Source organism: Parasteatoda tepidariorum, chromosome 6, assembly GCF_982258835.1.
Source record: "Parasteatoda tepidariorum strain Cologne lab strain chromosome 6, Ptep-v5.0, whole genome shotgun sequence".
NCBI lineage: Eukaryota > Metazoa > Arthropoda > Arachnida > Araneae > Theridiidae > Parasteatoda > Parasteatoda tepidariorum.
The window spans coordinates 104,332,064-104,357,230 of NC_141760.1; the positions used below are offsets into that span (position 1 = coordinate 104,332,064).

The 25,167-nt window shown below is 31.7% G+C and overlaps 1 protein-coding gene and 1 long non-coding RNA gene across 2 annotated transcripts in view; one reads left to right on the top strand and one right to left on the bottom strand.

Moving 5' to 3' along the window:
- LOC122272008 (uncharacterized) overlaps positions 1–25,167 on the bottom strand; it is a 131,924-nt gene that overhangs the window by 72,002 nt on the left and 34,755 nt on the right. The window contains exon 3 of the long non-coding RNA XR_015434806.1: positions 24,753–24,864. This is a non-coding gene — a long non-coding RNA (uncharacterized LOC122272008). The remainder of the gene's footprint in view (positions 1–24,752; positions 24,865–25,167) is intronic.
- LOC107457235 (alkaline phosphatase) overlaps positions 1–25,167 on the top strand; it is a 75,919-nt gene that overhangs the window by 40,869 nt on the left and 9,883 nt on the right. Inside the window, exons 2-5 of the mRNA XM_043054938.3 lie at positions 607–827; positions 3,247–3,421; positions 17,844–18,022; positions 22,688–22,892. Coding sequence (XP_042910872.2) covers positions 607–827; positions 3,247–3,421; positions 17,844–18,022; positions 22,688–22,892 — 780 coding nt within the window. The remainder of the gene's footprint in view (positions 1–606; positions 828–3,246; positions 3,422–17,843; positions 18,023–22,687; positions 22,893–25,167) is intronic.

Consider the following 25,167-nt stretch of genomic DNA (forward strand, 5'->3'; position numbering starts at 1 on the left):
AACCAGGCCTTATTAGTCATACCCAAATATATCTCGGGAAAAGTTTATTCAGATGAAATTTAGAACAATAGATGGCAGCACTTTACTGAAGATTTCAAAAGTTCGAGGCTTATACTCATGAGTAAGTGGCAGGCATTTTTTTGTTGCAAAATGGCTTTCCGTGCATTGGAAAACTATATAGATGATTTAATTTTTTAGAAAAGAATTAAAGAGTTTTTTTTTAATTTTTCGATAATAATGCTCCACTCGAAGAGAACTTTACCACTGCCACGCTGAAAGGCAGCCACTCAAGCAAATATGCAGCGGCTAGAAAACCTAGCAATTTTACTGCCTGTCATTCAAAATATCAATTTTTAACTACTAAGTATATTTTATTTTATACTAAACATACGAGATTCGCACTAAAAATAAAATAAACCATTTATGTACCCAAATCATCGAAATAACTTGACAACAGAACGTTAATAATTTTAAACATTTGATTTCTAGACTTGCAAATCTTACAATCAGAGAAGAAGTGAAAAAAAAAATCAAACAAAACGGAATCTACTTAAATAATGAAGTGCGTTATTGTCATTTGAAAAGTATGTTGTTGTGTCATTTCAGATCGTTGGTATTGGTATCAACAAGCAAAGAGTCAGCTACTAAAGAATTTAGATGACGACAGGAACTACAACGTGGCAAAGAACTTGATTCTCTTTATTGGTGATGGAATGGGAATGACAACTGTGACAACTGCAAGAATACTCAGGGGACAGAAGAGAGGACAGACGGGAGAAGAGAATGAACTAGCTTTCGACAAATTTGAATATGTCGCCTTCGCTAAAGTAATTAACTATTTATATTTGCCTCTTTCATTTACTACTTTATATATATATATATATATATATATATATATATATATATATATATATAACTCATTAGATAAGTTCAAAATGAAGATAAAACAAAGGAAATGAAAAAAAGGGGAAAGGGAAGAAAAATAATAATGAAAAAATAACAAACAACTGGGGGAAAAAAAGATAAATTTTTTTTAAAAAATCCGGAAAATAAAAGATATAATCTTTTCATCAGCCCACACGATTATATCCGCAAAAAAGAGTGCTTTCTGATATTGTATCAATATAGCCGAAGCAAAATATATTAATATAATAGTGTGAGAAGCTCTCAAAAAAACAAAATAGAATACAACAAATTAAATAGAACAGAATAAGTAAAAATATAACACGTAAAAACAGAAAATAAAATAAGATAAAAAGAAAAAAGAAAAAACAGAATAAAACATAAACTATAAAGCGAGTAGCGAATTCAAATGTACTTTACACGAACGAGAAATTTTTCAAGAATGATTTAAAGAAAGAGTTTCGTAACAAGATTGCCAGATTGCAAAATGTGAAAACAAACGCGCAAATTGAGCGTAACTAGAGGTGTTTTGTTTTAAAGTGCCGTTCTTACTGCATTGCTGAAGTGCGTTTGATTTGTTAGTTACCAAGGATGGGCCCGAAAAGGATTTGCGCAAGGTAATATTATACTGGATAATTTAAAGAAGTTGACCATAAGTAATTTTAGAAAATAAAATTTTAGAAAGGGTACACAATAGTCATAAGTTTGGGAAACACTGCTCTAGCTAATTCGTGGGAAAGACTTTTTCCCTGGACCCATTTAACAGACCAATAACAATTACTAAATTTACCTTTACTCACCAAAAATGAAACATTTTACTAATTTACTTTGCTAGATTTTTCCTAACTGTTCTCCCTTTAATAATTCATGAATAAATTTCGTATCAATATAGCCAAAGCAGAATATATCAATACAATAATGTGAAGAGCAATAAAAAAATTAAAACAAAAATAAAACACATTATGCAATGAATATATAAGAACTAAAACATATGAAGCAAAAAACAGAAAATAATTTTTAAAGAAAATACAGAACAAAACACAAAACGAAATCTATAAAGCGAGTAGCAATTCAAATTAACTTACACTTCGCTTTCTTTACATTTAATTTCCTGATTTTTGCTTGATATGTTTTATTTCATGTACATTTTGTATTTTGCCATTTAAAATTACATATTGTTAAAAATTTTATACTTTACAATTCAAAATTTTTTCGATTGTTTTTAAACAAAATCCATTTAGATTGAGTCCTTGGCAGTGAAAATCCGATCATTAGATGGAAAGTTATTCACAGTTTTTATTTTACGCATGAGAAAATCGCTTGATTAAGGTAAATTAAAAATAACATGAGTTGGTCTTGAGCAACAGCATGATACTTATTTTTATTTTGTAGGGATTAGCTACTAAAAATATGTTTTGCAATATATAATATAATATAATAATGTAAAGTCATAAGGATGAGCATCGAATCATTTTATTTTTTTTAATTGTGTCTGTATTTGTCTTTCAGTTTGGTGTATCAGGGGCTGTCCAGGCATTTTGTAAAAGGTCCGGTTTTTGTGAAATTGTGAAAAAATTACTCACATTCTTTCCACCAGGGTCCTGCTTTTATGAACTTGTGCAAATAGGGTCCGGTTATGGCAAAAAACTTTTTCAAGGAGTTTTTAAATTGTAAATAGATACAAGATTATGCTCAGCACTGTAAAATTATAATTTTAAAAAAATGAAATTTTTCAAAATAAACAGCAATTGCTGCTTCTAAATTAGAGAAATATTTGGTATTTAGCTTATACTGCGGAACGCAGAACATTAATTTCGGACGAATAATGGAAGAATCGTCTGCCGAAGAAAAAACTTAATTCGTTTACATCCATCTTTTTTGTTTTCTGCCCCCTGGGAAAGGTTTATTCAATTAACAGAGCAATAATGAAGATAAACGAATTTGTGAAGGGTCCGATTAAAAGAAAAATCATTTTGTGAAGGGCCCGTTTTTAAGTTAAAATATTTTGTGAAGGGTCCGTTAACGGACCCAAATTTCTTCGAAACAGACCCCTGTGTATGATTTAGTAGTGTTGTTCATTACTAATTTTAATTTATTGCTTCTCTTTTTTCACCCTTTCCGAAGGAAGGAAAGATTTAGCTAGCATATACATTATATATATGTAATTCGATTTGAAATTTAGTGCCCTTTGTCTGCAACGAAGAATCTTTCATTAACAGACAATTGAAAGATTAAGAACTTATGTAGAAATTTTCCTCTTTATCTTAAACAAACTTTTTTAATTCTTTTTTATTTTGTTTAATATGTTTGCATCTAGTAAATAATTTTAAACGTGTGTTATAGACGTACAACACAGACAGTCAAGTAGGGGATTCTGGTGCGTGCGCTACAGCCCTTCTGTGTGGTGTGAAAGGACGTTTCGAAACTGTCGGATTAGATGATAGTGCGAGGTACGACAAGTGTCAGGCCAGTATCAAGTCAAGAATACCATGCCTGGGAGATTGGGCTCAACTGGATGGTAAGTCATTTTTTTATTAATTATTCTACATTTTTGATTATTACACCGTAATAATGGTTGTTGTTGTTGCTATTGTTGTTAATTTACGTCGCACTAGAGCTGAACAATGGGCTATTGGCGACGGTCTGGGAAACATCCTGGAGGATGATCCGTCCATCACAATTGGTCCATCACAATTTTGATCCTCTGCGGAGGGGATGGCACCCCCGCTTCGGTAGCACGACGACCTGCGCGCGAAGTCGAGCACTCCGTAATAATGGACGACTAGTAATTTTCTCTGCCGGCCAGGCTGCCGTGCGGTCAGCGTGCCTGACTGTGAAGCCAATGGCTGCGGGTTCGAATCCCGCTCAGGGCATGGATGTTTCTCTCTCCCTGTGTTGTTCTCTGATGTGTGAATGTGTCCCACCCTATAAACGGGTATCTGTGTCAGTGTGGCAAGGGTAATGTTGCTCGCCTCCGTGCTTTAGGTTCGCGGGTGCCCAATGGGTAACGATAAATTAGCACCACTTCCGGCATCTTCCGAGCTGAAGAACGAAAATTCAGTGCATGCCGTACAAAAAAAGTAATATTTTCATTTTGTATCGAATCGAATTTAACTGTTAACTAATGTGCCAAAAGAATTTGTCGCTATACTTGCTCCAAGCCTAATCAAATACCAATTTGAAGCGTACGGGTAAAGTAATCTTGTCCGCATGCACACTGCTGTCGCAAACTAACATCTAGGTGTGAGGTCAACGTGTGACGACATTATGGGTGGACATTGAGCATTCCATGACCTACACGCAAAATCTGCAGGTGATTTCACAAATGAGTATCTGTGACTGTCGCTTTCTTGTCACCATCTGGCAATGATGTTATTTGGTGACAGTCCTTCTCACACAAGCAGAGCTCCCTCTCTAACAGAACCGGTTGGAAAGAAATGTTGAGGCAAGTATTTAAAGAGAATCTGCGATCGAAATGGGCTATACGTGGCATAGAGCAGAACTCTTTACCTATGGCAGCACTTCACATGCTTTCACCAGTAGCATGGGGAGAGTCATAGGAGAAGGAAGTACGTCAGTTTCTCTCCTGATTTTCAAATGGATTAAAACCTTTCAAGTTAGAAAACTATACGAAGCTGAAAACTACATAGAAAGTAGCTCTAAGAGAAAGCGTTTCGGAAACTTTAAAAAATAATTAGGACAATTAAATACGAAAAATATTAAGAAGGGGGAAAATATCGTGGAACATTCCTATACATCTGAAAAGAGGAGGAGAAGGAAAGGGGTAGGGCCAAACGCATGGAACCGGTCATCTACCTAGATGGCGTATTCGAGCGTTGCGATCGCGAATACGAAGTAGTAAAAAGTCTCTCACACGTTGTTTATTTTGATTAAAGCATTTCTCTCGTTTAAAAATAGTCAAACAGTGCATGAAATACAGAACACCAGATTCGGATATATTAATGTGATCTTAATGATTCGAGAGATTGATCTTAATTGAGGTAATCGACATTTTAAGGTTCAAAATCAGATACAAAAAACGCATTTTCTTTATATTAATATATTTTCCTCTGAATTTTTGAAAAACGAAAAAAAAAAAGTAGTAAACCTCATCATAGAAAATAAGGGTCCTAATAATCAAAAAGAGCAGCCGATGTTTTGAATACCTTTTGCCTTACTTCTGAAACTAAAAATGAGTGAATTAAAAAGAAATGGTACTAAGTTAGAAGATTCCTTTATTCGAAGATAATTCCTACTAAAAACGATATTTATGATCAATAAATATTTTCTATTATATTGAAGTGAATTTCCATTACTTAGAAAGAATAAAAGAAGTCTTATGCCTCTATCACACGAGAGAAAAATATGTGCAACTGCAAGTGTAACTGCAAGTGTAAGTGCAACTGTAAGTGAAATTCCTCCGTTCGGAGTTGCCGAAAGGGTTGCTTAATTGCCTGAACGGTTGCATGAAATTGGGTTACCATATTTTGTTATTTATCTTTACTTTTGGCTCATATTTAATTTTATCATATGATTCTATTATATCATAGTTTCTCAACGATGTTCGTAAAGATGCAGCAGAATATTGATTGATTTTGATTTAATTTTTTACATTTGTATTTGCGTTAAGTCTTTTCTTCAGCAGGAAATTAAAATTCTGAAAACTTTATTTCCCCATTAGTGAAGTAGCATAGTATAAAAAGGATTATGATTTCTACCTCATAATATGAGATAATATTAAGATATCATTGAATTTCATGCTGCGTCCCTAAAAAGATAAGGGGGTGAAACGGGGATGGACTTAAATACTATCTAGAATTTTGACGATTTTTTTACGTTGATTTGAGTGACTAATGTATAAAACATGGTGCGTAGCATTTTTAAAAAGTGCTTTTTAAGTGAAGTAGCATAGTATAAAAAGGATTATGATTTCTACCTCATAATATAAAATGATATTAAGATATCAATGAATTTCACGTTGTGTCCCTAAAAGGATAAGGGGGTGAAAGGGGGATGGACTTAAATACTATCTAGAATTTTGATGATTTTTTTTATCTTGATTTGAGTGACTAAGGTATAAAACATGGTGCGTAGCGTTTTTAAAAAGTGCTTAAAGGTGCTTATTTTTGATTTTCATTTTTTAAAGGCCCTTAAAGATGCTTTTCTTAATAAGTGTTTTTAAAAAGTGCCTTATTTTCCTTTTTCGAAAAAGAGATTTATGAAAAGGAATGTCGATTTTCGTCACATATTATGTAAAAACGTACTTTACACATTTTTCTATTTCACGTTTTCAGAATTCATTCGTCCCGCACTGGACTGATCGTTAAGACACGGTTCCCAGCAGATCACCGAAGTCAAGCATCACTGGCTATGGTCAGTGTGCGGGTGGGTGACCACTTGGATCAGTCTGCGTAGGGACCGAGGGTGTGCGGTATGGGTCCTCGTTAAACTGTGCTACCGCAAAGTGTTCAACTACGCTCGCAGGTCGTCGGGCTACCGAGGCGGGGGTGCCATCCCCTCCGCAGAGGATCAAAATTGTGATGGCATGTCTTCGGATCACCCTCCGGGATGTTTCCCAGACCGTCGCCAATAGCCCATTGTGCAGCTCTAGTGCGACGTAAATTAACAACAACAGCAGAATTCATTCAACCATGATCAATTTCAGCGTACCGTCAGTCCATAGCGTATGAAAACGCCAATCATTTTACAGGTTTGGTGAAATACTTGCGAGTCCGCATGTGCGTCTAGTGAGCTGGGTTCGGTGAGATTTTTGCTCTGTCATGCTGTATTTTGCAAGATATTCTCAATTTCAGGCTTTATTTTCCACCCTCTGAAATCGAACCGAAAAATCTCTTGATCATTTTTTTAATGGCTAATATAATCAAGAAAACAGTTCTTTGTCAAATTCTAGTTATTTTATCATGATCATGTAAAGTCTGAGAATTATTTTGCATTTTGTCAATTTACCTAGAGCTTTAAAATATTTTTTGAGTGCCTAAAATGTTCTTAAAAGTTGCTTATTTTTTGTTGAAAGATTTGGCTCCGCACCCTGTAAAAGCATAGTTTATTGATATATATTTACTATGTAACATGCTAGCTAGGCAAGTGCGGTATCATTATCTATGTAAACACTAAATCGAATGAGAATAAAAACAAGCTGTCTGATTTAATAGTTTAACAATTCGAAAATTTATAAAAAGTTTAATGTGTAGAAAGAACAATTTTATGACTTATACCACTTTATGCAACTGACATTGCTATCTAATCAAGTAAGGCATTTCTTCAAATTTATTTTTTAAGCTTAATTCAAAAACATAGGCCTTTGAAATAATTCTGTAGAAGAAATGATGGTTTAATGTATGAAATATAAATTTTTGAATTACCTTTCACTCATAAAATATTTATAACATCAAAACTATTAGATCTATCAAATCAATTCTATTTTTTAAATTCAGTCTAAAAAATACATAATAAATAATGTCAGACTTGTCTATACTACAATGTCTCAGAATTTTATTTTCATCAAATTAATTTACATTACATGAAGGGATCATCAATTTTATTCATTTACACATTGCATATCAGGAATATCACTTTTATGAAAATTATTTTTTCCACTTTCTTAGTAAAATTGCTTTTTAAATATAAGAGGATTTTCAATGTCATACTTACATTTTATTATTGTAAAATTTATATCATTCATTATTGGTATAAGATAATTTAATTAAAAATTATAGGATTTATTTTGGGACAAATTTATTGTAATATACAGTATATAAATTAAAATTTATTTATAACTATAAAAAAAAACAATATTTTATTAAGAACATACTTTTAATGTATCATATTATTTTGTTATAGCCCTTTACGTGTTTTGCTTTGCATTTTAAATAATACAAGAATCAATTTAAAAAATAAAACATTTATTGTCAAGTGAAACATTTAGAACATTATTCATTTTTATTTCTTATTTTTTAATTTCTTCCATAAAAACAGTATTACATCTCTTTCCTTCTTTACCAGATAAACCTTAGAGGATTATACGAAATATCTGAAATAAAAGAAAGAAATCACTTTCATGATAAAATTTTACCAACACATTATTAGAATAAGGAAGATTAAATGCCATTAATTTGAAATCATTTAAGTCCTTAGGTATCCCTTTTAAACTTATTTTAAGTTTGACAGATATTTTGATTATAGTTCTAAGATTATTCTATACACTAATGAAAGATGGCAGGTGTGTTTAGTTTTGTAGTTCTTATGTTTGGATTGAAATTTGTTTCAAGAAAAATAAATTGTATTTATAAACGAAGACTCTTAAAAATGTAAGTATATTGAAAAATTAGTAAGGTACACTTACATACTTACTGTCATTATAGAAAAGCTAAGTATCAAGAGATAAATGTGAAGTATAAATAAAAAGTAAAGTATCATTAGTTAACTTTGAATAATTATAAACAAAATATTATGTAAATCATCATACACAAAAAAAAAAAAAAAATAGAAGGGATGAATGTAGAAACAGACAAGGAGATTGGGAATTTGCATTTTTAATAATTACTTTTTATATATAATATACTACCTTTCTTGTAATACTTTTCAATAATTACTGGAAAATGGGGTAACTTTGTGAGAAACAATTTAAATATTTACCACACATATTTTCTAGCTTGTTTTAAAATGAGATTTTCAAAAATTAAAAGAATTCTTAGGGAAGAATAAAATAATTATTTCACTAATAATTATAAAACTTTCAAATAATCGGACACATGCTTTTACAATCAACAGAAACAAAGATAAAAATTTAAAAATAAAGAAATATAATCATTATTATATTTTATGTTATTATACTTAAACAAAGTTTGGCGAGTTGCTTGGCGAATATTTCAAAGTAAAGCTTTTCGCCAGTATAATTCTTTACATATATAAAAATAGAAATTATTTCTATTTAAAGTAATTAAAACTTTGATCGGAACAAATTATAATAAGTTTTAATTTTATTAGCTTAAAATAAATAAATATTTAAAAAGAAAATTTATCGCAAAAATAATGTACTATACTTACCGATACTAAAATCGTGTGCAGGTTCCTGTTATGGTAGTACATCAACTGCATTGAGATGGTCATCTCATAGTGTGAAAGTATTTTTAATGCTTTCATTTTAAAGGAAATGTTATTATTAAACTTAAAACTTGTTCTGTCTCATCTATAAAAAAATTTCATCCGATCATCCTCTTCCTAACGTCGCCGCCATTTTTATTTACATTTGTATATGTCATCACATAAAATTGAAACGTCATAAAAAGCAAACGATCTGATTGGTTCATGAAAGAAATTGCCTGAACGGTTGCAGATATTTCGTGCAACCGTAATTTCTATATCACACGAGCGTTTTTTGGAGAAATTTCACTTGCAGTTGCACTTACACTTGCAGTTACACATATTTTCTCTCGTGTGATATAGCCATTAAGTCCAAAATAAAGTAGTCCAAAGTAGTTTGTAGTCATTACATTTTTAAAAAAAATTGTTTTAGTTAATTACATTTTTAAAAAAAGTAGTTATAGTTAACTACATATGTAACAAAGTAGTAATAGTAAATTACGAAAATAATGTAGTTTTTCTGACCACTGAAGTTGGCCAATGAATCCATTTCACTAATGAAACTTGATACAACAGATGTCTCTTTTTTCCCTGATCTTATGTATCAGCCGCATATAATCCGGAATGTTATCACTTCCCATGTAATAAGCTCCCAGGGGAGTTTTCTGGAGTTAACGATAATTGTTATCCCATCAAACTCTTTAGAAAATTACCTATTAATGATCGTATTCTGACTTGAATATAGATTGTTTGCCTGTTGGAAAATAAAATTCATTTAGGGTTTACTTAGAAATCGTTGCATTTTTTATTTATTCTTCTCTTTTACATTATAATAGATTTTTTTTCTTTTTCAAATGGTGAAACGTAGCAGGTATGATTCTTAGGACTTATTTTCGCAAGTCCATATTGTTATGGCTATTGTTTTGCTCATTGGGAGAATCAGATTTTTGATCAAGTTTCTGTTATAAAACAATGGAGGAGCTCGATGCATAGGTTAGTTAAGTTCAATCATTACTTTCAATATTAATGCGTTTTTGACTGAGGACATTTTAGCTGTTTCGATTAGTGCAAGAACCGAGCACAGGTGCAAAATTAATCTTGATCTTATGTTTTGAAATTTATATGTTTAATTATGAAATTTAAAAAATCGAGTACAAACATTTAACGCATTAGTCGATCGAATCAATCATTTATTACAATACAATTGATCGAATATTGTAATAGGATCGATCGAATATTATAATACGAAGAATCAAACGGTTTAAAATTATTAAGTGCGGAAAACACTCGATTCCGCACTTTAGCCGATCACCCTTAGTAAATCTGCAGACGAGCATATTAACGACTTTCAAGCATCTACTGTATGGTGATAACTATTGTTAAAAAATGTTTATAAATTTTCGAAAAATGAATTCAACTAATTTATTTAAATTTTATATTAAGTTAGAAAAAATGATGAAAAATAATATTTTTGCATACATTCCGTTTCCCTTATTTAAGAATATATTATTTAAGAATATATTATTCAAGCCTTTATATTACGAGCAACTGTTCTGGAATGTATTGACCATACCAGAAAAATGATGAAAAATAATACTTTTGCATACATTCCGTTTCCCTTATTTAAGAATATATTATTCAAGCCTTTATATTGCTAGCAACTGTTCTGGAATGTATTGACCATACCAGAAAAATGACCAGAAAAATTACGAAAAATAATATGCTTGCATATATTCCGTTTCCCTTATTTAACAATATATTATTCAAGAATATATTATTGAAGCCGTTATATTACGAGCAACTGTTTTGGAATGTATTGACCATACCAGAAAAATGACCAGAAAAATGATGAAAAATAATATTTTTGCATACATTCCGTTTCCCTTATTTAAGAATATATTATTTAAGAATATATTATTGAAGCCTTTATATTGCGAGCAACTGTTCTGGAATGTATAGACCATACCAGAAAAATGATGAAAAGTAATATTTTTGCATACATTCCGTTTCCTTTATTTAAGAATATATTATTTAAGAATATATTATTGAAGCCTTTATATTGCGAGCAACTGTTCTGGAATGTATTGACCATACCATAAAAATGACCAGAAAAATAATATTTTTGCATTCATTCCGTTTCCCTTATTTAAGAATATATTATTTAAGAATATATTATTCAATCCTTTATATTAGGAGCAACTGTTCTGGAATGTATTGATCGGATGATGTTCTTATAGGGATAAATGTTAAGAGAATAAAATTGCCGTCAGTGTTCCTAATTAGGAAATAAAGTCTGCACTGAAAGACAGAGGCTTTATTTACTCGAGCCTTAAATGCGAGTATGCTAATACAATAACATGGCATTCCCGTTTAAAAAGTTAATCCCGTTAGAAAATTAACTCTTTGGAAACGTTGTCCTTAATTAGCTGTCTCTGCTGTCTCATTTATAAGTCCCTGTTACTTCCTCCTGTTTTATATTATTTTTAATACACGAAATGGGATTTCACTAGATAAGTCCCTTCACAGGAATTCCACAATTTTGTAACTCTACCTATTCATTTAATATTATTTTTTTGTATGTTCACTGAATTAAATGAATCAAATGTCACATAATTTGAGTAATTTTTCGATCGATGATTTGTATGCATACATTTTTAATAGAAAACTAATGTTTTATTTTGTCTTTCGTTTTTTTTAAAACTAAAACTCTAAAAATATACAACGGAATTAAGCAAAATTGTTGGAGCAATTTAAAATTAATTTTAAAAATATTGATTAAAAATTTCTAAAAAAAAAGTCATGAAAAACTGCTTAAGATATGAGAATTTAAAGTAGTTCTTTTATACTGCACATGCGCAGAAAAAATTTTAAAATAAATTTTCTTTCATAGTCTTATGCATTTTTGTTGATTTGTATGCCAAAACATTTTTATAGAAAACTAATTTTTTATTTTGTCTTACGTTTTTTTATAGCTATAACTCTAAAACTTTACAATGGAATTAAACAAAATTTTTGGAGCAATTTAAAATTAATTTTGAAAATATTGATGAAAAATTTTTAAAAAAAAAGTCATGAAAAACTGCTCAAGATGTGAGAATTTAAAGTAGTTCTTTTATACTGCACATGCGCAGAAAAAATTTTAAAATAAATTTTCTTTCATAGTTTTATGCATTTCTGTTGATTTGTATGCCAAAACATTTTTATAGAAAATTATTTTTTTTATTTTGTCTTACGTTTTTACTAGCTATAATTCTAAGGATATACAACGGAATGAAACAAAATGTTTGGAGCAATTTAAAATTAAGTTAAAAACTATTAATTTAAAATTTCAAAAAAAATCTTGAAATCAAGATATGAGAATTTAAAGTAGTTCTTTTATACTGCACATGCGCAGAAAAATTTTAAAAAAAAATTTCTTTCGTTATTTTATGCATTTCTGTTGATTTGTATGCCAAAACATTTTTATAGAAAACTAATTGTTTATTTTGTCTTACGTTTTTTTTAGCTATAATTCTAAAGATATACAACGGAATTAAACAAAATGTTTGGAGCAATTTAAAATTAATTTAAAAATTATTGATTTTAAAAAAAAATGAAAAACTGCTCAAGATGTGAGAATTTAAAGTTATTCTTTTATACTACACATGCGCAGAAAAAATTTAAAAAAAAATTTCTTTCATAATTTTATGCATTTCTGGTAATTTTATGCACTTCAATATTTCGGTATATAGTCTTCATTTGCTGTTGGTTTATTTTGTTTTTTCTTGAGGCAGTATGTTTGCTTGCGGTAATGTTCCACCAACTGTTGAAACTGCTCCCCCACAGGCTGCATAGTAATGCCCCCCTGACGATGATACGTGTCAGTGCTTCCACTTTAATTTCTTTTCAGTATATTTCCTGTTTGATATTTAGACTGCTATTTCACCTAGTGCTTTGCTATTTCGTGATAATGATTTTGGTTTTCATGTTCTATGAAATCACGCATGATACGTAAACTTTTGGGAAGTTTGTACAGTCAATATTCTTTATACGTAAATTTTTCGTAATATTGACGAAATGATATTACCATTGAGATATTTGGTAAAAAAAAGCTTTGGTACATTTTACGCAATATGAACGGAATAAATTTTACCAACTACTTTTCGGTAAGATTGATTTCGTATATTTTACGAAAGATTATTTGCTATTGAGATTTAGTAAAAATGATTCTGTGTATTTTACGTATTATTGACGAAGTAAATTTACCATTTGAATTTCGGTTCGAATTTATCTACGCAAATTTTCTCTCTTTTGGATAATCACTTATTTGTATTATTTGACGTTTCAATTTCCGTAAATTTTGACGTTTTGTTGACCTAAATATTGTACTCATTCTTATATTTAGTAAAAAGTGGTTGGTAAGATAGTCGTAAAAAAACGAATTAGCTCACGTAAAATTTTACATAAATTTTCAGTATTTTTATAACTATTTTTTTATTATATTCGGCGTTTCAACTTATATCAATTTTGACGTACTTTTGACGTAAATAATATCTAAAAATAATATATTCATTCTTACTAAGTAAAAAGTGTTTGGTAAAATATATGTTTTAAAAAAATGAATTTATTTGCGTTTAATTTTACGCGAATATTACGCTTTTAGCACAACCATTTTTTGGTATAATTCAACGTTTCAATTTTACGTAAAGTTTACGAATGCTTCGTAAAATTTAAAGTAGAAATATGCGTAGTTTTGACGTAAAATTGACGGTTCTCTGTTACCTGAGTCAAGTTTAATAGGTTATTACGTTTCTCCCCTTATAAAAAAACTTTTCAGGGGGAAAGGGATTAACTATTTCTACATCTAAAATTAAATATTTAACTTGCTGAATAACTATAAACAAATATTTACACACATTAATTATATGAAATATAATAAAAATTTTAAGTTTTACTATACCTAATGTTTTAGGAAACTGAAGTTTAACTATACTTACAGGAATGGCAAAAATAGTATTAACTATTTTTTTTTTGTTATTTAAATATATAAAATTGATTCGGAAAATTATGTTTTGAATAAATTTAATGTTATGATTTTAAGCCTGATTTGGATATAACAAACGAGATTGATGAAAAAATCGCACAAATATATGATAATTTATCTGAAAAACTTTTTATTTAAAAGTATCTATTATTCCTAATTGATATAACTTTAAAATAATATTTGGTAGATTAAGACTTCATGATGTTTATATTCCTTACTTATTTGCATAAATAAGCATCCATTACAAGTGTATTTTTATTATAAATCACAATGTTTTTTTTAAAGAAATATTTAATTAAAAATTGAGGTTGTAAATTTAATTAAAAATTTAGAACAATATTAATAATCAATATTTTACATAGAATTGAAAACAGCATACTAGATCTTAATAAATTAAACTCAGTCATGTTTGATAATTTTTAAACAATGACTACCACTTGTTGAAATGTCTAAATTGTCTTGGATTCTAAAGGTTAAGTACTATTTTGCAAAATAATTAATATAGAAATTGATATCCATAGTTCTGTAATTTTTGTGTTGAAAATGAAATTTAAAATTTCACTAAAATAACAACAATGGTTCAAAAAAATCATTTTTATTGTTTCTAATAAGATGCAGAAAAAACTATTTAAGCGAGATATTAAACTATTTAAAACTTACATTAGAAAAAACTTATGTATTTTAAACTAGCCGCCTAAGGCGGCCAGCTGTCCGCCACGTTATTAATTCTTTATGGTATCAATTTCTATTTCTATATAATTTTTTATGGTATCTATTTCTATATCGCTACAAAAATTATCGTCTTTGCTTAAGAAAAAAAAAAATAGAGCGTGGAAAGAAGAAGAAAAACTAATTATAACAATTATGAACAGCGACAAATATATCAAAGCGAAGCGTTCTATTTACGTATCGAATATGTTGCCACATTTTTAATACAAAAGTTAAACTTTTCTCCACTTTGAAAAATGTAAACTAATGCAAACCTTACAATTCAATTATTAATTCCTTCATATATTATTGGTTTAAGTTGTCGAAAATTAATATTTCAATTGTAAGGTTCGCATCAGCATACATTTATAAGAGTGGAGAAAAGTATATGCATTTTTTAATAGTTTTTTGAATATGGCTCTTTGAAGACGAAAAAGCATAGATTTTCTTACAAAATGACTGATAACTAAAAAACTAATCCAAATTTTTGAAAAAGAAAAAAAATACTTCTTCATTATGTCAAAACACAATTATGTGCTGAGTTTCGTGCCTGGGCGAGGCTTCTGGGGCGATATATTGTGATTACAGACACACACACATCCGCGTTTATTACTATGTATATAGATAAAAAAGTTTTATAGTTTTTAAAAAAAAAATAGGTATGAAATTTCTTATTCAATTTTATCATTTATATTAAATTTATAGAATTAATAGAAACGAACAAATTTCAGAGATTTTAAACTCATTCCCTGTGTGCTCAATTATTTCTTCTATTTCATTCTGTTTATACTACAGTCTTGGTAGGTAGATACTTTATTTACGTCGCTCAAGAGCTGCACAATGGGCTATTGGCGACGATCTGGGAAACATACCTGAGGATGATCTGAAGACAAGTTATCGCAATTTTGATCTTCTGCTGAGGGGATGGCTCCCTTGCTTTGGTAGCCCGATTACCTGTGAGCGAAGTCTAGCCCTTTACGGCGGAACAGTTTAACGAGGAGCGATATTGCGCACCCTCGGTCCCTACCCAGACTGATCAAAGTGGTCACCCTCCCGCTCTCTGATCACAGCCAGTGATACTTGACTTGGGTGTTCTACTGGTAATTGTATCTTTATGATCAGTGCACTGCCTTGGAAAAAAATTATTTCTTCACTTAAATTACTTATCATACTTTGTGATATTGCAAAATGCAAGCCTCTTTACGTTACTTTTCAATGCGACAACGTGGCTCCTTTTCTGGTTTTCATAGTTTTTTTTTAAATACTTTTTTTTTGTTGATATATTTTAAGTTTTAATGTTTATTTGTAAAAATTAAAAAAATTCCAGAATAAGCTAGATAAGTGGTGGTTATATGCCTTAAAAGGTACAAAAAATAATTAAAAGCCCTGATTAGGGGTATTTATCCTAGACACGGGTAATAAATACCTACTGATAAATACCATATTGACCCAACCTACATCTATACAATGAATATCGCAGTTTATTATATTTAAAAAAATATTATTCTTATATATAAATATTATTATTATATATCGCAACTCATTATATATTTTACATAGAAGAAGCGTATTCAAATTATACTTTTTGTGGTTATATAGGGGAGAGTCGGGTAGCCCAACCCAGCGGGTACCCCCGCCAACAGTCAATTTCATATGTATAGAATATTTTTTCAAATCAATGGGCCATCGGACATTAATTGTTATATTAAAAAAATATTATGTTCAAAGTTTCAAGTATTTATGCAACTGTTTTCATCGTAAACAATAGTTTTGAAAATATGTTGAATACAGTAGTCATGAAATTAAGAAAAATTGGTTGAATGTTTCGATTAAACTTCATTTTAATACTAAAAAAATAATTTTTTCTATGCATACAGCATTAAAGTATGTAGTCTTAAGTTTAATTTGCACGAAGAAAGAAGTTTATATGTGAAAAATTGTTCGAGTAATTACAAATTTACAAAAAAATCGGATTTCGGATAGCCCCGCTCACATGAATGCCGGGTATCACCGCCCAATTTTATTTCGTCGATAAATGTACAGTTGCAAAGATTATTATTTTATTGCTTCAAATTTGAATGTTATACGCATTTTTAACAACAAATATTGTTGTTATTAAATGATTGTTATTAAATGATAGAATTCACTAAAAGTATATAAATATGTAATAAATAAAATAATTTTGTGATAAAAATGACAAATGAGGTTTATCTATTGTCAATACATTGGTCACTTTCATTTATACCTGAAAAAACAGTCAAAAAACATAATTTTTGTAACTGGGCGGGGCTACCCGACACATTTTGAAAAGAGCTGAAAAACATGTTTTTTTAAATTTCTATTTTTTTAAGTTAAACTATTCTTTTTTGGGTTTATTCTTTTTGAATTATTTAATTGGATGGTAAAACAATAGAAACATACAAAAATATTGATTATTACTCAATATTATACAGAAATATAAGCAATACTCCTTAAGTGGGCGGGGCTACCCGACTCTCCCCTACATGTTACTGTGAAGGACCGAAATCAAGAGAATGTCGACTTTCACCGGTGAATGTCAACAATCACATAGTCGCTTTGGCGAATGTCCGAAATAATTGTTTTATCCGATTGGATATTAATTTATTCGTTGATATTATTATATTTAATCGATATTTTAATATCTGCTGAGAATAGATTAGGAGAAACATACATTTTCGGAGCACCGGGCAGTAGCACAAAGCCTTAAAAAAACATTGACGTAGGGCATACCGGGCAGTGGCACTTAACTAGACCTGGTACATATTTCGGACATTTACCGAAGCGGCTATGTCAATATTCACCGTTATAAGTCAACAACCACCGATTTCGGTCACCCACATTAATATATATATTAGATAAAGGTAGTTTGAAGCAGATTCGACCGGTTATCAAACGCTGGCTCTCGTAACGAAAGGGGACTTTGATGGCAAAAATATCAAAATGATATGCGTCACTTTAAAGTTAACTGAACCATTAAACATATATTAGCTATATCTGTAAAATGGAACTTAGAGACTCAAAATATAAACTGTCAGAATGATTAGCTTATGTCAGTCTATAATTTATGTTTTTTCTTATGACGCAGGCAAGTCGACAGGATTGGTGACGACCACACGCGTCACTCACGCCACTCCTGCAGCCATGTATGGTCACTCTGCGAGTCGTTACTGGGAGAGTGACGGAAAGATTCCGGAAGGAGACAGGAAACACTGTAAAGATATTGCCAGGCAACTCATTGAAGACGATCCGGGGAAAAACATTAACGTAACTATCTTTACCCTTATTAGCTATTTATTCCAAACAAGCTACCGAATCTATTAACTTTCGAACGGTAGTTTTAAAAAAAAAATGGTGTCTTGGTTTTGTAAAGTGGCTGTATTCTACAATATGAAAAATTTACTTGACATAGTATTTTATGCTTTTTTTTTAAAAATTTCGGTGTAAGTTTTCGAAGAATTAAACATGCTTTGTGTGCTCAGGGGATAGAGCCTTCGCCTTCCAATGAGGTGAACCGGGTTCGAATCCCAGCGACGGTTAGTCGATACGAATCCGCATCCAGCTTACACCGACCGCAGTGCTGGCGTGAAATATCATCCTGGGTTAGAGTCCCCTTGCCGTCAGGCTAACCATGGGAGGTTCTCGTGGTCCTCCCCTTCATGTAACGCAAATGCGAGGTAATTCCATCAAAAAGTCCTCCACGAAGGCAATTTTCTCCCAATACTTGATCCAGGAGTTCCCTTGTCTTCTGTATTGGGTTCAAAATGACAAGGCTACAGAGTTGAATATTAGTAGTCGTAAACCCAAGAATTGGGTCAGCTGTTCAACGACGGTTATAGAAAAAATATGTTTTGTGTGGTAACTGTTAGTTATTAGCATTAATGTAGTATCTATGTTGTGTACTCAATGTTTGGTACTGAACAACAATAACAAGATAATAATTTATACCATGTAAATTATGATAATTAAGAACTTTACATATTTTTGTGATCGTAAATTATTAATAACCAGCGGGTGACCGAGCTCCGCTCGGAGAAAACAGGTATCGAAGCTAACTCGAAGATTTAAATTTTCAATTGTGATTTATCAAAACAATACATGCCATAAGAAAATTTGTGAAACCATTGGTGAAAAGATAACCAGTTAAAGTGCACCATTGTAAACTATCTAAACAAAGTTTGGAAAGGGAACTATTCTATACAAAGGTAAAGTTTGAAAAGTCATAGGAAATAAAATGTAATTGATAACAAAAAATTATACAATTAAAGACACTGTTCACAACGAATTCGTAAATTTGCTTCCGTTCATCCGCTTCTTGAAAATTCTTGTCCAGGAAAAGGCGTCGATGAGAGAGGTATTGTCCAGCATAAAAGACGATGTAAACTCCGCAGGAAGACGCGTCATCTTGGTGGTTGTAAGCGTTGCGAGGTTTCACGATGCATCCTTTCAGCTTTTCATTCGTAGCAACGGTATTCAAAACGTGTCGCAGTATTTTTCTCAAAACAGCATCGATGGGCAGCGGGTTGTCGACTGGATCGCAGACTAATAGTTGACGTTCTCCATAGCTTGCTTCGTAAATTCCTAGCATCCAGTGCTCGCCTCTATCCATTTGAGCTCTCTTGTGAATGGGAATGAGTAGCACGTCGAATCCTTGATGAACGCCGTATAGATAGTTGGAAGCCTTGTTCTGGTCGCTGATATCGTTGAGAAGAGCCATTCCTTCATAAGCGTCATCCGCTGTTGTAACGTAGAAGCGTGCGACAAATTCAGGGTGAAGTACGGCAACTTTGACGGTCGGGTAAGCTTGTTCGGCGTAATGGAGAAGCATTCTGACAATGACGGTATCTTCTAGTTGTCCATTTGCGGGTAGAATTGAGTTGATCGCTTGTTGCTCCAAAATTCCGGCTCCTTGAAGAATTTCATGTAGAGGTGAGTTCTGCATGTTGAAAATGTAGCTTGAAATCTGACGAATGTTGAAATGTCGGACTTTGTTGACGGTGATTTTAACACAAAAGTTAAACTTTTCTCCACTTTGATAAATGTAAACTAATGCGAACCTTACAATTAAATTATTAATTCCTTCATATATTATTGGTTTAAGTTGTCGAAAGTTAATATTTCAATTGTAAGGTTCGCATTAGCATAAATTTATAAGAGTGGAGAAAAGTATCTATAGCCATTATGGCGAACTAATAAAGTTTGAAAATATCCTATCTGTAACTCCGAACTGCTCGACCGTAGCGCTTCAAAACCGGCGCCAATCGATTCCTCGTGGCCAAAAACCCCAGACCCCCAAGTTTACCGGAGTTTATTAATTCTGGGGCGATTTTCGACTTGGCAACCATTCCTCGTATTATAGTATAAGATTTAATGTACTGTCAGTAAAAGAGTTCAACTGAATGTAAAGAAAAATGGTGCAATAAACTTGTTAAGATAATAAGTTACCAGTGATCAAATTCATTCCAGAATTGTTCTTTTTGGTCTGTGCCCAAAATGACATTTTTTTAAGGCAAAGACCTTCAGATTTGAAGATTCAAGGATGCTAGTATTTCTCAGTCAGAAAAAGCTTGTCTCGGTTACAGTTATTACAAAGGATATCATCAACAATAAAAGGGTGACAATGCCAACGCGGGTAAAAAAAACAATAACTAATACAACTCAGTTGAGTTGGTGAAACAGAAACGGTTGGCTAAAATGCGATGTGTGCAACATCAACCTATTACCACAATTAATAAAGCATCACTAATATCAATAATAATTTGGCGATTTTTTTTCGCCCCCAGAAACTGGTTGACCTTTTGAGTTAACTCAGGCTGTAGGTTTAAATTTAAAAAGTTATCTTCAAACTGCAGTGGGAGAAAGAGTGCTGTCTCCTTTTAATGAGCTGACCCAGGTTCGAATCAGAACGGTGGCTAGTTGATCCAATAAAGATTTTAAATATCCTCAATGATCATGGATTAGAATCCTCCAGCCGTCGGACTAATCGTGAGAGGTTTTCGTGTTTTTTCTCTTCATGCGGATAGGTTCCGTCGAAAAGTCCTAAACGAAGACTAGTTTGTTCCAGGAGTTTCCTTGTCTTCTGAAATGAGTTACCAAAACTACGAAGTTTATAACCGTAAACCTAAAACTAAAATAAAATGACGGCAGATTGAGAACCATTTTTGTCTTAATAAGATAAATTTCATGATCCCCAGTTGAGTTAAAACTCTTTCCCTTCGCAATCAGATGAAAAAAAGTGATTTTTAAATGCAAAGAAAGAAAAAAAAGACAGTCTTTTATTTTATGAAAAAAATTACAATATTATTAAAGATCAACAATATTTCAAAGTGCAAGATAAAGTTATTAATTCCATTATGTGAGTAGTTATGTTTTAAAATTTTGTTTCATAATAAAGAAAAATAAGCACTCAAATAAATTGGTAGTTTACTTCAAACTTTGAATATTTTCCCTTAAATATTCATTAATAATAATTTATTTTATGACTTTTTATAATTTAACTTTTGATACTTTTACAAAATAAATGATGAAATTGCTTTCCAAATTTATTAAAAAATACTTTACAGTTAAAATGAGAAAATATACCTACTGTAAGGAATAGATGATCAAAATTCATGATATTTTTTTTTCTTGTTTTTTGTGGTAACCGTTTTAATGGATATTTTTCAATCGAAAATTTTATCAAAACTAATTTATCGATTAATGCAAGCTATTAAAAAATGCGGCTAAATTATAGTTAGACCTGACACAGGGAGACCTGATTGACAAGCGATGCAACATCTTTTTAAGGTTAAAACGTTTTTTAAAATAAAAAATAATTCTAAAAAATATTTTTAGAACTATCAGAGCTTCAAGTAGACCGGGATATCCTGGTTGGTAGGGCGTTTGGCCCATGTCCAAGAGGTTATGAGTTCGATCACTGCCAGTCGAAGATTCCCCAGCTACAAAATGGTGACTGGTTCACACTAAATCTGTCCGGGGCAAAAGTCCTCCAAGTTCCCAAAACAAATCAACAATATCTCTGAGGGTACTAGATCAGAGATTGATCGTGCTCTGGTTCTGGTCAAAATTACGATCTGTGGATGTATGGAATGTGAATATGTGCTCGCTGTAAAACGGGCTGTGACGTATATGTGGCAGAAGTTGAATTCTCGGCCACAGATAGCGCCACTAAAGGAAGCGTACTCCTCTGCCTTAAAAAGTAGGATTGTCAGTATTGTACAAGTGGCATAAGACAGAGCTTTTGAGTGAACTTATATATCAAACGAGTAAGGGAAACAGTTTCAACACGCGATTTCAAACGAAATATAACTACTGCTGAATCATCAAGAACAATAAATGTGTATGTGTGGGGGAATTTTAAAACTACTAGAATTCTTTCATTTCTTATAATTTTAAACTTCTTAAATAGCATAAATCCTATCTTGAAAATTCTCAAAAATTTCACGCGCTGGATGAAAAGACCTGCTCGAAAACCTATTTTGATCGCATAGTAAGGAACCAAGCTGTGCAAGATAAAATTATATTGCTTTAATTTTTACATCCCCCCCCTTTTTTTTCCCCTCCGTATTCGGTGACTTTTTTTTTTTCTTCGAACAATTCCACATTTTGGTGATTTTCATCAAAATATGAGGGCGTCTAATCCTTTTTTTTTTTTTAAAAAAAAACTTTATTTCTGACTGACCAGCTACAGGTTCATTCGAGCATGTCAGAATTAAAAAAAAATAAATGCCCGATCGGAATTTTCACAGTCATATCGAGCCATACAATTATCGACACGCGCAAACATATTCTAAAAAGTATCGCATATAGACACAAAATATTTGTCTCCCTTATCGCCAGCTACTTCAGTGTAAAAGGAAGAGAAAAAAAAAACTATTTATATGCATTATAATTTTTCTTTTTTTCTAATAAAAAAAATTCTATTTGTCGCAGGTGATTCTTGGCGGTGGTCGGGGCAATTTTCTGCCCGGAAAGAAAAACGTGAAAGTTCCGATGGAGATGGGACGGAGGGAAGACAAGAGGAATCTAATCGAGGAGTGGTCAACAGATAAAAGAAACCGGAAACTAGCCTCTAAGTATGTTTCCACGAAAGATGAATTCGACCGCGTTGACCCTAACAAGACGGACTATCTATTAGGTGACTATCTTCTTTCTTCTTATGTATGCTTTGACTATCAAAGAAGTACTCGATATTTCTATATGGCCTCTTCACTACAAAACAACCCTAGTCTCACTCTTTTCCTTTTATAGTAAAAACATATTATTTATTTATTAATATAGATGTTACCAAGAGAATGTCGATTTTCACCGGTGAATACCAACAATCATATAGTCGCTTTGTTGAAAGTCCGATATATTTGTTATTTCCAATTTGATATTAATTTATTCGTTGATATTATTATATTTATTCAATATTTAAATATCTGCTAACGATAGATTCGGAGAAACATCAATGTTCATAGTACACGTTAAATGCATACTGGGCAGTGGCATCTAGCCTTAAAAAACATTAATGTAGAGCATACCGGGCAAATATACACCGGGCAGTGGCACTGAACATTAAAAACACACCAGTGTAGGGTATACCGGGCAAATGCATACCGGCCAGTGGCCCTTAACAATAAAAAAACATTGATGTAGACTTGTAGCGCATACTGGGTAGTGGCACTTAATTAGACTTAGTATATATTTCGAACATTTACCAAAGCGATTATGTGATTGTTGACATTCACCGATGAAAGTCAACAACCACCCATTTCAGCCATACACTGTAATTCAGTGTTCTACCTGAATCTTCTACCAAACTCTAAAAATACTGCCCTCTACCGTCGTGAACTTGAAACATAGTCGGGAATAAGCTCAATAGTTCTAAATTTCTTTCTTTCAAGTACAGTTGAATAGGTCCAAATTAATTAGCAGTTATCAGTCGTTACGATTATTAAAAAAATATTATTTACCCAAAATTATAATAATTGTGTATTTTATAAACAAAAGGCTCTTTGTTTTTGTTCAAAACATCGACCTTTAAGCGGAGAAAACGAAGAGGTTTGGTGAGCAAAACCACCCAATTCCTATAAAAACATTTTTTTTTTTAAATTTAAAAAGTATTTTAAATCTTTTGAGTATTACAGGTTGCCCCGGCAATTAATCTCAAGAACATACTTCCGCATTATAGGATTTGTTAGAATAAGCCGCATCCTAATTTCTTTCATTACTTTGACCAACTTTATATTCTATGAAATGAGTCCACGAAGGTCATCTCAGAAGGTTAAAAGAAAATTAAAGTTACACTATTGGGCTGCGCCCCCTGCTCGCTAACGCTCGCCAACCCCCGAAAATTGCTACGCAATTTTATATGGTTTGCTTCGCAAACCAAGCTCGCTTCGCTCGCTACTAACTTAGTTTCATTGCAAAAGCACGAAATTCTAAGAATTCAAAACAATCATTCAAATCCATATAACAGCTTTTTTTTTTAAATTATATCTTTTTGGTTAATACTAAGTCATTAAATTAAATTTGAATTCAAATAAATGACCTGTAATTCGTTAAACCTATAAGAAATGTGCTATAGTATAAAATCTTAAAGCGTAACAGCACGACTGAGATTCATTTTTCAATGAATAACTAATAACAATAATAAAACAAATAAATTCGTGATATAAATCAAAAATCGTCAAATAAATTCGTAATATATAAATTCGTGAAAAAAAGCGCTTTCAACAAAATACTAAAATAGAGATCTATCGACAAAGACTACTCACTTCTGTCTAGATGAATAGTATGAGATTGCCGCAGCTGATGCTCTCTGGTTATTTCATGTTTCCGTTTTTAAAAGCGCTATATGTTGAGCCACCTCAGCTAGATTTGGCACGTGACATTTTTAGCGGCAATCATTGGTCGATATTCTAGCGCCGCCATTCGGGGAGTTATAATGAGGCTTTTTTTGTCTCCGTGTAAAAGAAATATATAAATATCGATTGGTGAAAAAAGCACTTACCCTCCTTGACGGTTGTGTTGATTAGATTTCAGAAAACCCTCGCGCGTGATCATATTTACTTTCCAATATGATATACCAGCAAGCTTTACTTTCTCGTGTTGATGACGAAGCGCTGAAACAAATTGAGCTATTTAGCTAAACAGCTGTGAAAAATGAACAGTTCTTATAAACAGACAATGAGTGTATACATTTGTTTTAACTGTTCTTATTAGTTTAAGTGTAATGGCCGGAATAGCCCGGTTGACAGAGCGTTGGACTCACGTTCGTGAGAACAGGAGTCCAACGCTCCACCTACTTTTTCTAGTACAGCATACCAAACCGATCTGTTCTTTGCATTAGTTACGTATTTTAAGAGCTGAACTTCAGATAAAAATCTAATGAATGTGTCGCAGTAACATTTATATTGGCTGGAAAA